The sequence below is a fragment of the Quercus lobata genome, chromosome 10 (assembly GCF_001633185.2).
Source record: "Quercus lobata isolate SW786 chromosome 10, ValleyOak3.0 Primary Assembly, whole genome shotgun sequence".
Taxonomy (NCBI): Eukaryota; Viridiplantae; Streptophyta; class Magnoliopsida; order Fagales; family Fagaceae; genus Quercus; species Quercus lobata.
In genome coordinates, this window is record NC_044913.1 from 4,904,192 (window position 1) to 4,919,948 (window position 15,757).

At 40.2% G+C, this 15,757-nt stretch overlaps 2 protein-coding genes across 2 annotated transcripts; both read right to left on the reverse strand.

The window, feature by feature from the left end:
- Positions 1-1,864: 1,864 nt before the first annotated feature.
- LOC115964237 (eukaryotic translation initiation factor 5B-like) lies at positions 1,865-4,227 on the reverse strand. The gene is made up of 7 exons (XM_031083593.1): positions 4,077-4,227; positions 3,894-3,981; positions 3,451-3,787; positions 3,231-3,326; positions 3,035-3,139; positions 2,578-2,943; positions 1,865-2,129 (listed from the first exon to the last, which is right to left on the reverse strand). Exons 1-7 carry the CDS (start codon positions 4,225-4,227, stop codon positions 1,998-2,000), a joined length of 1,275 nt encoding a protein of 424 aa, XP_030939453.1. The 3' UTR covers positions 1,865-1,997.
- A 9,292-nt stretch (positions 4,228-13,519) lies between these two features.
- LOC115964238 lies at positions 13,520-15,436 on the reverse strand. Its single transcript, XM_031083595.1, has one exon. The coding sequence runs from the start codon at positions 15,434-15,436 to the stop codon at positions 13,520-13,522; it is 1,917 nt and encodes a 638-aa protein (XP_030939455.1).
- Positions 15,437-15,757: the final 321 nt, after the last annotated feature.

Below are 15,757 nucleotides of genomic sequence, written 5' to 3' on the forward strand. Positions count from 1 at the left end.
CTTCATTACAAAATTTAGTTAAAATTGTGTTCAAGATACTACACTTAGCTTTATTCATAAATAAAGCTTAGTAGTTGTTGTTGTTGTATGTAATTAAGAAATCTAAAACCCCCAATTCACCAGGAATATCAAAAACCATTAATCCAAACCACAAAAAATAAGAATAATAAACATAAAAATAATAACAATAACAATAATAATAAGGTTCAAGCAAAAAAAAACATACTAAGACTCTGCCATACTGTTTCATTTCATTCATTCATCTATATATTATTACTAAAAGTTGAAACGTAGCGTTTAATGCTGTTGCTCTTACGTTGCACCACATCAGTTGCCACATCATTCTTTATTTTTCTTTTCTTTTTTAAAATATAATTTGTCCTACAATTTTAAAATGTTTTTTACAATTTTCAGCCCTATAAACGCAGCCCACTACTTATTTATTTACTTCCATTATCACCCTATAATAAATCCAGTACACTACTTATTTATTTACTTTCACTATCACCCTATAATAAATCTGTATAATTAATTCAGCCCACCTCTTATTTATTTAGTTCTACTATCAAGCCCAACCCAAACCCTTTTCAGTTCAACTTTAGGGTTTTGTGTGAGTCTTTTCAACTTAAAAAAAAAAAAAAAAAAAAAAAAAAAAAAAAAAAAAAACAACAACAACAGCAACAACATTGAAGCATTTCAAGCTTTAGGGTTTTTTTTTTTTTTTTTTTTTTTTTCCATTTTCCTATAATTGTTTTTAACATTTATTTTTTTAATATTTACGCTTCTCTAACCTTTCTCTCTCCCTTACTATTTCATCTCCCCACTACTTCTTCAATCTTTCTCCCTCTCTTACCTTTTCATCTCCCCATTACCCTCTACATTACACTACAAAAAAGATTGCTATTAGCGATGGCCAGAGTTCGTCGAAACAACACAAAAAGCCGTCGTAGATTAGTATTGTCGACGGTAAAAGGCCGTCGACTACCGTCGGAAAAAGCCTTGTCGGTAATACTATATTATCGACGAGACCGTTGCTAACACTCATTTTCGACAGCACCACTCCGTCGTAAGTACTTGATAATTGCCGTCGTAGATTCAACTTCATACGAGGAAGTTGGACGACCAAATACCTTTTGTGACGACCTTCAGCCATCGTTAATGCATAGTTTCGACGACAAAATGCCGTCGTAGTTATTTCATTTGTCATCGACAATACAACTTCATACGAGGAAGTCAAACGACCAAATACTTTCTACGACGAACTAAGACCGTTGTTAATACCTTTTTTGACGAATAAAAGCTGTCGTAATTACTTGGTTTGTCGTCGACAATGTAACTTCATACGAGGAAGTCAAACGACCAAATACTTTCTAAGATGAACTGAGGTCGTTGTTAATACATTTTTTGACGAATACAAGCCGTCGTAATTACTTGGTTTGTCGTCGACAATGTAACTTCATACGAGGAAGTCAAACGACCAAATACTTTCTACGACGAACTAAGGCCGTTGTTAATGCCCTTGTTTTGACGAATAAAAGCTGTCATAAGTACTTGGTTTGTCGTCGAAAATAACTTTTGCGATGAACTATAGTTGTCGTTAATGTATTTTTTCAACGACTATAAGCCATCATAAAATAATTGGTTTTTTGTCAATAATACATTATCAATGTGACCATTTACCTTTTTCAATGAACTTTGACCATTATGGAAACCTATTCACCACGTCAGTGATACATTATTTGCAATAAAATAACTCTGTCAATAATAAAAGAGAGATCATTTCTAATATTTTAATTGCGAGGAAACATAAATCTCCCAAAAGTTTTTCTATTCAAATAACAAGCACAAATCCATAATTGTCCAAATCTAGAAAGTACATAATGCAATAGAAAAAAATATTAAAACATCTATAAAATAGAATAAAAAATTTTAATTAAAACGTCTAAATGAAAGCTATAATTTCCTTCACCAAACTTGAAAACATAAATATTGGAAGATCAATCATCATTTGAGTCAGTATTCTCCTTCTGAGAGCCATCGGAGTCATCTTCTTCTTCAGAGTCATCTTCCTCCTCAGAGTCATCTTCTGTATTTTCGTCCACATTTTGATTTCCTTCTCCAGCATTGATCTGTAATATTTTGATTAAACTAAATAAGTATAAAAAAAATTATTACTATGCAAATTATATTTACAATACATAGTAAAGATATTGAAACGTATTAATTTAACAACATCAACAACAATCCCCACAATGAATAACAATGGTATTATCAACATCAAAGAATACAAGATCCTTACTAACAAGAACCTTGTAGTTCTCTTGTGAATGAGAACTTCAAAGAATAAATTTGCCACCAATAGTCACATTAATAACATTTTCATAACAAACACTACAAATCATGTACTTTGCATGGATAGGTAAAGATATACTAATTTAAATAACATTTTTTTAATCTAAATTTAGCGATCCAAATAATTGAAATCCATAATGAGCAACTTTACAACTTATTTCAACAACCTCAAGAAAATAGCAAAAAATATTAATGTTGATTATACTGAAAAATATATAAATATACCTGTGTAGTAGGTTCTTGCATAGAATTAAAGCCCATCTTTTCCAAAGCAAACCTTATCATACTAGGCATTTCCTCTTTCAATTGATTGATTTCTCCTTGCAATTTCATTTTCTCAGTAGAATTTTTATCCTCTGATTCTTTAAAACGAAGCTCAAAATCCTCCTTTTCTTTTAAGCGATCCACTTGACATCGCTTACTACACTGGCTAGATGAACTTGGGCCATACACATCTCTAGGCTTGACACCAGCACCCATGCCAAGCACACGACCACGAGTAGGAGGTCCAGTCACTTCAAAGAATATTTGACTATCATTAACAATCTCACCTTGAGATGCAACCTCTGATTTCCTTGCATCCATTTTTTCCTAAAACAAGATTTATTCCGTTATTAGATATATACAAACTTTAAATTCAAAAAGACATTTAAAAATAATAATAGTAATAATAATAACTTACATATAATTTTTGTGCTTTTTCACTGGCAAAAGTAACACCATCCTTTTTCATATGCATCGACCTGAAACATTCGATTGGACTTGGTTCACATCCATTCTTCTCCTCCTATGACCATGTTAAAAGGAAAATCATAAGATAAATCAATTCAATATACGAACTAATGTTATAGAAATTTAACATGGCAATTTTATCATACCAATTCTTTTCTACACTTAGCCATTGGTACAGAACCTGTAGTCGCAATGATAGCTTGATTTTCTTTGCGATTTCTTTTGTTTCTATCACTCTTTTCCTGGTTACATGAAAAAAAATACACTAAATGAGTTAATTATCAAACATGTGCTTCTAAGAAAGATTTTACAAAAAAAAAAAAATTATTAAAAAAAAACTGTTAATAAAGTTCATTTTATAATCACCTGCCACTTGCCATTATTCCATTTGTTGCACATCTCTTTCCAAATAGTTGGAGTTACATCATCATGGGGATGCTTGTACCATTCTTTTTGAGGAATTTCATTTGTTAAACAGTGTTTCCTAAGGTGCCACATCCAATCAGGATAGCGTCGTTTGACATGCTCATCAAATACCTCCCTCTCAAGAACTAAGTCATTTGTCTCAAATTTTGCTTCTTTGTATAACTCATAAAGCATATTCAGTTGTTCTTTAGGGTATTCTGAAAAAGTTGTCCATGGCCCAGTAATGTTTTGGTGGAACTTAATAGTAATCTCTTGGGGTATTTTCTTTTCTATGAATCTAATAAAATGAAAGAAACACAAAGCATGTAAAATATTACATATAAATGAAATGTAAGCACTAAAAAATAAATGATTAAAGTAACCAAAAAATAGGGAAAAAAGACCTTCTGTCATGTATCTCACACTTGCGGTTATGACCTGGATAAACACCCTTAGCCTTTCCCCGACCTCTTTTCTTTTGTACAGTAGATCCTACCAATAATGGAATAAGTAAAAATAAATAAATAAGCTGTAAGCATAAAATTGATATATTAGCATATAAACTTTAGGAAAATATTAAGTATTACCTTTGCTGCCCCCATTAATCACACTATTAGAAGAAGCAAGTGCTTCATTAGTTGGTGACTCAGATGATGAAGGTGTAATTTGTGATTGACTACCACTATCACCTTTATCTCTTGCTTGTTTTATAGCTCGCTTCTTACTTTTCTTTGCCATTTCACCTGTAACGTAGTTAAAAAGAAAGGCACATCATTGATAAGTTGTAATTATTTAATCAACAAAAACATAATTAAAACTGTAAGGACGCGATTCGTGACGGACCGTAACAGTGTCGGGTTCGCACGTGAAAAGGCCCCTAACAATATCATTTGTAGAGCGTGGGTTTGGAAGGCTAGGCCTTGTTCGATAGGCGGTGGGTTTTTCGCGGTGTTCGTATGAACTTAAGCTTTCCTACACCCCTGGAGTCTTTCTCCTGGAGGTGGGCTGGGAGGCCCTGGTTTCTGGCCATTTTTCCCAACCCCCCAATCGGTGCACCTTCCTTTTTATTATATAGTCCGTCTTGGCTGATCCTGACCCTCCACTTGTAGGTCAGGCAGGAGCTTGTTCCTGTGTCCATCCCATCAACTGTCCCGTCTAACTTTTTATTAGTCGCATGGATCGACGTTTGCACCGCCCAAACGTCTTTTCTCATTAACCAACTCTGGGTATTGGCAGGTACATTTACTGAAGGGGGTGGGACGCACTTTCCTTGGTCCGAGTTCACACCCTGCTTCCCTATGGGCCCCATTCCGTTCACATCCCTTTGAGGGGGTTGTTTGGGGATTGCCTACACCAAGGTGTTGGTCTTCCTGTTGAAGCTATGGAATGCCAAGGACAGGGTAAGTTCTCAGCCGTTCCCCTTGCTACCTCGGCCACTGAGCATTTGTCTTCGGCAAGGTACCTCCTCGGCACGGGTCCTGGGCCCAGATAGAGTTTGGGCCGGACTGCAGAGCTCTCGGACCCACAATAGCCCCTCAAAATCCTGCTATCCGTCCCCTCGGACGGATAGGAGGGTTTTGATGACATCATGGGTCTGCCAATGCCTATCAATCCTTGTCATCTAGCGATTCCCGAGGTTTTTCACCTGCCCAAGGCACGTTCCTAGAGCCGTTGGAAGGCGAAACGTGGCCTCATTAAATACGGGCGGCTTGGTGCTTCCCACGTTCAACGGTGTGATGGGAATCGAACGGTGGTGATCTCCTGGCCTCTTTGGGCGGGAAAAAGGGGCGCGCTGTTTACCCTAGAAAGTATAAAAGATTTTTTGGAGATGGATCCGTCTCTCCAGTTCTATACTTAAGAGTTTTAGTGCGTGTATCCAGGGTTCATCCGAACTTCCGCCCAAATTCAAGTCTATCTCAAGCACATACAGCCCATCCGAAGCGTAATTCTCTTTTTATGTAAGTTCCCTACCCCTATTAACTCACGTTTTTTCTTTTCTGGATTTATTTCTCTTTAGCTCCCTTTCTTCTCCGTCGCGGGTTAGGTTTGTTTTAGTAAATGGCGAAAGCGGCTAAACTGAGATTGAGGAAGTTGGTTGATACTGAAGAGGCGATGAATAAGTTCATCGTTGATTATAGGATTCCCCCTAACGTAAGGCTGGAACACTGTAAGATGGGGGAATGGCACATTAAGAGGGGAACGGGCGCGGTTGTAATTCCCGTCCTCGCCTTTGTAGAGGGAGTTATGAGAATCCCCATGGGACCAGTGACAAGGGGTTACCTCAGGCATTTCCGTTTAGCCCCTACCCAGTGCGCCGGCAATGTTCTTAGGATTTTGGGTTGTGTGGACGCTTTAAACGAGAAGATGGGTTTAAGACTGACCCACCATGATGTAAACTGGTGCTATAACCTCCAAAAATTGAAAGGAAAAACCTACTACATGAGGTCGAGGGATGATAGGATTCGGTTGATCCAGTGCCTCCCTGATTCCAACAAGGGACTGAACAAGGATTTTCTTATCGTCTCTGGGGAGTGGCATGATGGCGATCCATGCCCCGTAGTAGAAGGAGAACCAGGTGGGGTATTAGGAATGGAAGAGGGATAACCCTTTAAACCATTCCAAACTTACTTCCTTCGATGACTAACTATGCATATATGTTTGTTGTTTTTGTAGATGAACGCGCCTATAAACGGCATTTTCATTTAGTCAATCGGGCAGATTTGGAGACCGTTTTACAAGCGGCAGTTTTTGTGAATGACAGTGATGGCCAAGTTCGTGCAGCTCACAAAATACTAGGGTACCCTCCGGTTCAGAAGTCGTTCGGGGACGCGAAGCACGTGATCAGTGCCCGCCGTCCTTGGCTTCCAAAGATTACAGTGGTAGAGAAGGGGTTCTTGATCTCGCAGGAGCCAGCTGTCCCCAAGAACATCCCCCTGGTGGGCCCCTCTTCGTCCCATCAAGCAGCAGAGGACGAGGGTGAACCAGGTCAGCCGGAGGAAGGGTTTGGGGTATTCGACTTAATCTACCAATCTGAGGACCCTCCGGGTGACCTAGGTGACCCAGCCTTGTCCGAGGCGGAATTATCATTAATAGGCACCTCTTCTCAAGCCGAGATGGGAGTCAAAAGAATACCTTTAACCCCCCTTCTCCAACTCCTCGAGGACCAACCAGGGAAGGATACCCAGGAGGCACCACAACCCAATGCTCCTCCTCCACCAGCTCGGCCCCTTACAATTCAAACCAGGTCATCCTCCACCAAGTCCCAACCACAGTCCACCCGTTACGAACCTCCCCCTTCCTCCCAACCAGCTCGGTCTCCTCGACCCGAAGGTGCTGATTCTAAGAGAAAGAGGAGCCCCAAGGGCAAGGACATCGTGGACGAGGGAAAATCCCAACCTCCTAAGGAGAAGGATGAGACTCCGCCCACAAAACAACCGAAGATCGGACCCCAAGGCAGAGGCAAAGGACCCGCAGTTCAAACCTCTCAAGGCAAAGGAAAAGGAATTGATTCCCAATCCTCTCCGAGCGCCTGGCTTCCTGCCCCAATGCTTCACAGGGGTCCATTACTGGAAACTGCCTCTCTGAGGGACCTTGGAGACGGCGAGGGTGGATACGTGGCAGATGCATTAGGGAGAACCATGCTACTTCCTAATGACATGGAAGAGCTGAAGAGAATGAGGATGCAGGAGGTTTTTCTCAGTACTAAGAGATATTTGGGCATGGTAAGATTTCTTGAAACCTAACACTTTACTAATTCTTGTCACCAGTTTGTCACTCACTACACGTTCATCTTTCTTGACAGGCTCTCCAGGCAACCTATAGGATGGAGGAAGAAGTGCATGACAGGAATAAGGTGGCCGAGAACGAACGCAAGAGGCGCATAACGGCCTCAAAGACTCTCGAAGCTACTGAAAAGGAACTTGCCCAAGTCAAGGATGACTTAACAATGACCACTCGCGAGAGGAATAACGTCTCGGCGGGCCTTGCTAGTGCCCAAAAACAGGCCAAGGACCAAACCAAGCGCGCAATTGAAGCCGAGGACCAGCTGCAAATAGCCAGAACTCTGATTGAGGATTTAAATAAGCAGCTGGCCACGGCTCTACATGAGAAAGGAGTGGCAGAATATGCCCGTGATGAAGCTGTAAGGGCAAAGCAGGAGGCCGAGTTTGCCAGGAATGAGGCGGAAGCTGCCAAGAATACGGCCGAGGACGATGGTTACAACATGGGAGTAGCTGAGACCCAGGCCATCCTTAAGGCGTAGATCCCTGGTGTGTGTAGGTTTTATTGCTCCCAGGTTTGGGAGGAAGCATTGAAGCGAGCTGGGGTGGATGCCTCATCCGATTTGTGGAGGGCGGAGAGCATATTCTACCCGGCAGCCATCCGCGAGGCCACTCCGACTAGCCCCGCGGCTATTCTTGATCAGCCCGAGGAAGAGATCACCCCGTTGGAAGACTTGCAGGCCAGCGGTTCTTCTAGCAAGGCGCCCAAAGAAGGAGAACTTCAGGATGTGACAGTGATATCCCAGCGCATGAGTTCTGAGGCACCTAAAGAGGTTGCCGAGCCCGTGGCTGGCATTCAGGTGCCTAATACAGAGGAACCCACCATACTTGCAGAGCCGTCGCAGGCCACTTCCCTTGCTGTGGTTCCCCAGAGTACCAGTGCTGGTCCTGTTCAGCCTTCCCCAGAAGGGACCATCCTTCCAGGCACCGAAGCTGAATCTGCTCCCATTTCCCAAAATGTTACCGACAAAAAAGCAGAAAAGTAGAAACCTTCGTTGGGCTTTTTTGTATTCGTTTCTATTTGAACGATTAACTTGTTTCTTTTCCTTTCACAAACTTCCTAATTTATTGATGGTTTACAAGCATTTGAACATGTATATATGAAATCTTGCTTTTTCTTTTTCCTTCTGATTACATCGTTAACCGCCCTAATAGACGCGCACTATTTGCTTATGAACTCTGCGCTGATTTATTTTAACATGTACAAATAGCTATGCATGTAATACATTCATCACCATGTTCCCCGAACCCTAATTTGCTTGCGCCCACAAAGGCCTTAGATTTATTCCTAACCTTTGTCTTACGGAGATATAAGCACCATTTTTAACGTTACGCATAATAGTTAAAACTCGCTTAGTGCCTAGTTTTCCTCATCCAAGTAGTCGGTTTCCCCGTAGGCTTGAGTCCGAGGACCATACAATGCCTTGGTTCTGTCCAAAACCTAGTTTTCATTACATCCAGGTAGTTGGTTTCCCCTGAGGCTTGAGTCCGAGGACCATGCAATGCCTTGGTTCTGTCCAAAACCTAGTTTTCATTACATCCAGGTAGTTGGTTTCCCCTGAGGCTTGAGTCCGAGGCAATGAGTTTTCAATGCCTTGAGTTGCAATGCCTTGGTTCTGTCCAAAACCTAGTTTTCATTACATCCAGGTAGTTGGTTTCCCCTGAGGCTTGAGTCCGGTGGACCATGCAATGCCTTGGTTCTGTCCAAAACCTAGTTTTCGTTACATCCAGGTAGTTGGTTTCCCCTGAGGCTTGAGTCCGAGGACCATGCAATGCCTTGGTTCTGTCCAAAACCTAGTTTTCATTACATCCAGGTAGTTGGTTTCCCCTGAGGCTTGAGTCCGGTGGACCATGCAATGCCTTGGTTCTGTCCAGAACCTAGTTTTTATTACATCCAGGTAGTTGGTTTCCCCTGAGGCTTGAGTCCGAGGACCATGCAATGCCTTGGTTCTGTCCAAAACCTAGTTTTCATTACATCCAGGTAGTTGGTTTCCCCTGAGGCTTGAGTCCGAGGACCATGCAATGCCTTGGTTCTGTCCAAAACCTAGTTTTCATTACATCCAGGTAGTTGGTTTCCCCTGAGGCTTGAGTCCACCATGCAATGCTTGGTTCTGTCCAAAACCTAGTTTTCATTACATCCAGGTAGTTGGTTTCCCCTGAGGCTTGAGTCCGGTGGACCATGCAATGCCTTGGTTCTGTCCAAAACCTAGTTTTCATTACATCTAGGTAGTTGGTTTCCCCTGAGGCTTGAGTCCGGTGGACCATGCAATGCCTTGGTTCTGTCCAAAACCTAGTTTTCATTACATCCAGGTAGTTGGTTTCCCCTGAGGCTTGGGTCCATGGACCATGCAATGCCTTGGTTCTGTCCAAAACCTAGTTTTCTCTTTGTGTGGGATCTTGGCTTTAGGGGAGTTAGCTCCTCGGCCAAGCCCCTAGAGTTTATCCATACGGTTAACGTTACAAGGTATCTAGTTTACTCTTTACAGGGGACCTTGGCTTTAAGGGAGTTGGCTCCCCAACCAAGCCCCTAATCAAGAAACACAGCGGCTAACAGAACTTTATACTAGAACTCTATAACCGACGGTTAGATATAACGAAGAAGCTCCATCGACCCACTTCCTATACCAACACACAAGCCTTTCCCACAGACGGCGCCAATTGTAAGGACGCGATTCGTGACGGACCGTAACAGTGTCGGGTTCGCACGTGAAAAGGCCCCTAACAATATCATTTGTAGAGCGTGGGTTTGAAAGGCTAGGCCTTGTTCGATAGGCGGTGGGTTTTTTCGCGGTGTTCGTATGAACTTAAGCTTTCCTACACCCCTGGAGTCTTTCTCCTGGAGGTGGGCTGGGAGGCTCTGGTTTCTGGCCATTTTTCCCAACCCCCCAATCGGTGCACCTTCCTTTTTATTATATAGTCCGTCTTGGCTGATCCTGACCCTCCACTTGTAGGTCAGGCAGGAGCTTGTTCCTGTGTCCATCCCATCAACTGTCCCGTCTAACTTTTTATTAGTCGCATGGATCGACGTTTGCACCGCCCAAACGTCTTTTCTCATTAACCAACTCTGGGTATTGGCAGGTACATTTACTGAAGGGGGTGGGACGCACTTTCCTTGGTCCGAGTTCACACCCTGCTTCCCTATGGGCCCCATTCCGTTCACATCCCTTTGAGGGGGCTGTTTGGGGATTGCCTACACCAAGGTGTTGGTCTTCCTGTTGAAGCTATGGAATGCCGAGGACAAGGTAAGTTCTCAGCCGTTCCCCTTGCTACCTCGGCCACTGAGCATTTGTCTTCGGCAAGGTACCTCCTCGGCACGGGCCCTGGGCCCAAATAGAGTTTGGGCCGGACTGCAGAGCTCTCGGACCCACAAAAACCAAAGACCATATTAGAAATATCAATATAAAGATTAAAAAAAAATGTGATAGATTAACTTATTATAAAAGTTAAAAACCAAAAAATTAACTTAACAACACCATCTCTAAATTTATTGTAAACTAACTAACATGAAAAGCTTAATCAAATTTTAGAGATCCACTAATTTAATTAAATAATTATATATAAATAACATGTATAGCTTCAACAGATTGCTAAAGTTTAGCCAAAAAAAAAAAAAAAACTAAAGTTACTTTTTACAGTACCCCTTATATTATTATATATCTATAAGACAAATATTATCATTATAATACTATATTATTATAGGGTCACAGCTTTAACAAAACAAATGCTTAAATTATTGAAAAGTGCTCAATAAGAGATTCTAGTCTCCTTGCAAATTTACAGACAATGGAATAGTCAATGGTACACTAATCAATATTATATTATTATATATCCACATCAAACACCAACCATTCATTCAAATATTTTTTTTTAATCAAAATAAATTTCAGCCATTCATTCTACCCAACCATCCACTATCACTATATCTCTATTGAGGTGATTCATTTCACCAGTACGCAGTATAACTTATAACTGTACCAAAAACTAAAGTGCAGACAAAGAGAGTGAGATAGAGTAAGTGATACCGGTGGCTCAACAAGACAATTGGATTCTGGCAAGTATGGAGAACGATGGTGTAGAGACAACCAAAAATACTGACGGCGCAAGAGAGTAACAAGACAGAGTTGTGTTTCTTTTTTTTTTTTTTATGTTTCTGTTTTTTGGTTTTTGTAATGAGAATTAGGGATTTGTTGAGGAAAACAAATTTGGGCTTTTTTTTTGTTTTGTTTTGTAATTAAGGATATGTTTACTGTGGGTCCGAGAGTTCTGCAGTCCGGCCCAAACTCTATCTGGGCCCAGGGCCCGTGCCGAGGAGGTACCTTGCCGAAGACAAATGCTCAGTGGCCGAGGTAGCAAGGGGAACGGCTGAGAACTTACCCTGTCCTCGGCATTCCATAGTTTCAACAGGAAGACCAACACCTTGGTGTAGGCAATCCCCAAACAGCCCCCTCAAAGGGATGTGAACGGAATGAGGCCCATAGGGAAGCAGGGTGTGAACTCGAACCAGGGAAAGTGCGGCCAACCCCCTTCAGTAAATGCACCTGCCAATACCCAGAGCTGGTTAATGAGAAAAGACGTTTGGGCGGTGCGAACGTCGGTCCATGCAACTAATAGAAAGTTAGACAAGACAGCTGATGGGATGGATACAGAAACAAGCTCCTGCCTGACCTACAAGTGGAGGGTCAGGATCAGCCAAGACGGACTATATAATAAAAAGGAAGGTGCGCCAAGGGGGGGGGGGGTTGGGAAAAATGGCCAGAAACCTGAGCCTCCCAGCCCACCTCCAGGAGAAAGACTCCAGGGGTGTAGGAAAACTTAAACTGGTACGAACACCGTGAAAAACCCACCGCCTATCAACCAAGGCCTAGCCTTCCAAACCCACGCTCTACAAATGATATTGTTAGGGGCCTTTTCACGTGCGAACCCGACACTGTTACGGTCCGCCACGAAACGCGTCCTTACATTTACCTAAAAGGAATTTCATATATTTTTTGGGTTTTTAAAATTTTTATTTTTTGTTGAGAAGATGGGTTTGTTAACATTGTTGTACCAACTTTATTTTATTTTTTGAATTTTTTTTCAACAAATTTATAAGGGTCAATTATAAAATTTTAAAGTATAAATTAATTTTTTTTGGATGATCTAAATTTTAAACTTTTTGCTGCCAAATTCTAAATTTTGAGAGAGGTGGGGGTAGGAGGGAAGGGGTGGCGGTAAAGAAAATTTTAACCTATGTTGCAATTTTATTCCATCTCAAATAGGAAGTTTCAAAAGTCAGGGAAATACAGCCTCAATATTGCGTAGGTGGATTTTTTTGTACGAAAATATAACCTCAATATTAAAAAAAAAAAAAATTGTGTATTTTATTTGGCAAAACAACCCCAGGAAAAAACATTTTTCACTTGAAATCTCATTAACCAATTTTTTTTTAATTAATATTAAAAATGTTGTATTCTAAGACCTATGAAGTAGCTCTAGTATGGACGTGTAAAGAAAAATCTTAGAATAGATCATTGTCATTTTAAATAAAAGGATAAATATGTGCCATGTTTAACTAAATATCGGATTTTTTTTGGTTAAATGTATAACTAAATAGCTATTGATCAGTCAAAACCACATTTTTAAAATATTCTCAAAAAAAAATTTATTTAAAGAAATATTCTTCCAATCCAAAGGACAAATTTTGGAATTGAGTCTAGAGCATTTTGGACATATGTTGTTGTACCAACATATCAAGAAATTTTGATTGGTTACTTTCTTCTAATCCAACCATTCGATTGAGCTCATAATTCATCAAAACCAATATTTTATCCTACTATTTCAATCCAATGGTCAAATTTGACTTTTGACTTTGGCATTTTAAAACTTGACACAGATAAAGGCATGAAAACCAAAAAAAACCTTAAAACACTGGCCAATATTCAAAACCCACTTAAAACCTCCTTAATCAACCTAATTTTATCAAATTCAGTGGACTTGGAACCGACTTTGAATTTAACCAAAGATTGACCAAGTCTAATAGACTTTAACGAAGTTTCATAAGATTTGATTACTCTGTTCTCACAATCTAACCGTTGGATTGTCACTGTAATTTACAAAATCAAATATTTCACCACATTCTACCAATCCAACGGTCAAATTTTGGATCTCCATCTAGTTGCATGATGGACATGTGTCGTTGTACCCACCCACTAAAAAACTTTGATGAACCCTATTAACACAATCTGACCATCCAAAATGGCTGAAATACACCATTAGTGAGACAAATTTGCAGAGTAACCATCCGGAACCTTTAGATTTTGCAACCACTGAAACACAGCCTTTTTCTCATCTTTTGAGAGTGTATAACAAGCACGAGGAAAAGTAGTCTTCCCATCTTCAGGATGAAGTTCCTTTCGTATACCCATCATTTTTAGATCGAGCCTAGCATTTAAGGAATCTTTACTTTTCTTATCAATATCTAATACTGTCCCCATCACACTATCACATATATTTTTCTCAATGTGCATCACATCCAAATTATGATGCAATAACAATGTTCTCCAATACGACAAATCAAAGAAAATACTATGCTTCTTCCAATTGTGGCACTTTCCACGCCCAGGTAACCTTTTCCTTTTAACGGCCTTGCCTAGTGTTATTGGTGGCAGAGTACCAAGTTGATTCAGCACATCATCACCAAATAATCGTTTTGGTGCCCCTTTTCTCTCTCTCTTACCATCAAATTGTGCTTTTTGTGATCGCCATTTATGGTCAGGAGGAAGAAATCGACGATGACCCATATAGCACATTTTGCTCCCATGCTTTAACCTACGATGAGAAGTCTCACTACCACAGCAAGGGCATGCAAGATTCCCTTGTGTACTCCAACCTGAGGTATAAGTGTACGCAGGAAAGTCATTGATAGTCCACATTAATGCAACTCTCATTTGAAAGTTTTCCTGCATTGAAGCATCATAGGTTTCAGCACCCTTTTCCCATAATTCTTTTAACTCATCAATTAATGGCCTTAAAAATACATCGATATCATTGCCAGGACCCTTTTGGCCCGGAATAAGTAGAGACATGAATAGGTAAGGCTCTTTCATACACATCCACGGGGGAATGTTGTAAGGGAATACGACAACAGGCCAACAACTATAGCTAACACTCATGTTTCCAAAAGGATTAAAGCCATCGGTAGCTAACCCAAGCCTTACATTGCGAGGATCTGAGGAAAAGGACTCATGAGTTCGATCAAATGATTTCCAAGCCTCAGCGTCTGCGGGATGCCTTAGTACTTCATCATTAGAACGATTCTCATGGTGCCATCTCATGTCTGGAGCTGTTTTTGATGACATAAATAATCTTTGTAGCCTCGGCTTAAGAGGAAAATATCGCAATACCTTCCATGGGACTTTTTTAGCATCCCTTTTACCGCCCTTGCTATTCAACTTCCATCTTGAGATCTGACAAACTGAGCACTTATCTGCTTCCGAATGCTCCTTGTAATATAGCATACAATCATTTTTGCATGCATCGATCTTTTCATAGTTTAGACCAAGATCACTCACAATCTTCTTTGCCCCATAGTGGGATATGGGCAATTTTTCGCACATTGGAAATGCATCCTTCAGTAGCTCCAGCAAAATTGTGAATGAGTTGTTGCTCCATGAATTCTTGCACTTTATGTGCATTAATTTGACAATGAAGGACAAATTGGAATACTTTTTACATCCCAAATAAAGTGGTTGATCTGCCTCTTCAACCAATCTATAAAACTCCTTTGCTTCTTCATTTGGATCTTGCGATTCACTCCCACTTGTTTCCTCAACATCTCTCATACGAGGATAAGCATCCCGTATCATATTATGGATATCATCAATATTTTGTTCATCATCACTACTATTATCCTCATTCTCATCACTACCTTCATCGTCCTCATCACTATTTCCCTCTCCATGGAGATGCCATCTAGTATAATCACGCCTCATCCCTTTCCATAAGAGGTCTCTTGTAACCTCAACTCGTGTTCTTCTATATCTATTGTTACAATCATTACAAGGACATTTTATCTTCATATCTTCATCTTTAATACGTTGAAATGCATAATCAACAAACTCTGTTACTCCATTTATATATTCCTCACATGACCTACTAGAAAGATTGATCCAAGATTTATCAACCGGCATTATATCTACACCCTTCAAAAATGACATAAATATTAACAATTATTCTTGTCTAAATTGTAATAAATATGCTTATTATAAAAGTTAAAAATAAAAGTACTAAATTAACAACACCATCTATGAATATATTGTAAACTAACTAACATGAAAAACTTAATTAAATTTTAAAGGTCCACTAATTTAATTAAATAATTATATACAAATAACAGTATCTGACCAAAAAAGAGACGGCTAAAAGAAACTAATAATTTCTTCATTATTAACTCACACAAAAAATTCACATATTCAAAACATATATATATATATATATATATATATATATGC

Excerpts from the sequence above, each read along its gene's own strand:
- LOC115964237 (XM_031083593.1), bottom strand. The coding sequence starts at position 4,227 with ATGGCAAAGAAAAGTAAGAAGCGAGCTATAAAACAAGCAAGAGATAAA. Across the intron at positions 3,788-3,893 it reads TGTGAGATACATGACAGAAG|ATTCATAGAAAAGAAAATAC; the intron begins GTCTTTTTTCCC and ends TCATTTTATTAG. Across the intron at positions 3,327-3,450 it reads GGAATAATGGCAAGTGGCAG|GAAAAGAGTGATAGAAACAA; the intron begins GTGATTATAAAA and ends TCATGTAACCAG.
- LOC115964238 (XM_031083595.1), bottom strand. The coding sequence starts at position 15,436 with ATGCCGGTTGATAAATCTTGGATCAATCTTTCTAGTAGGTCATGTGAG.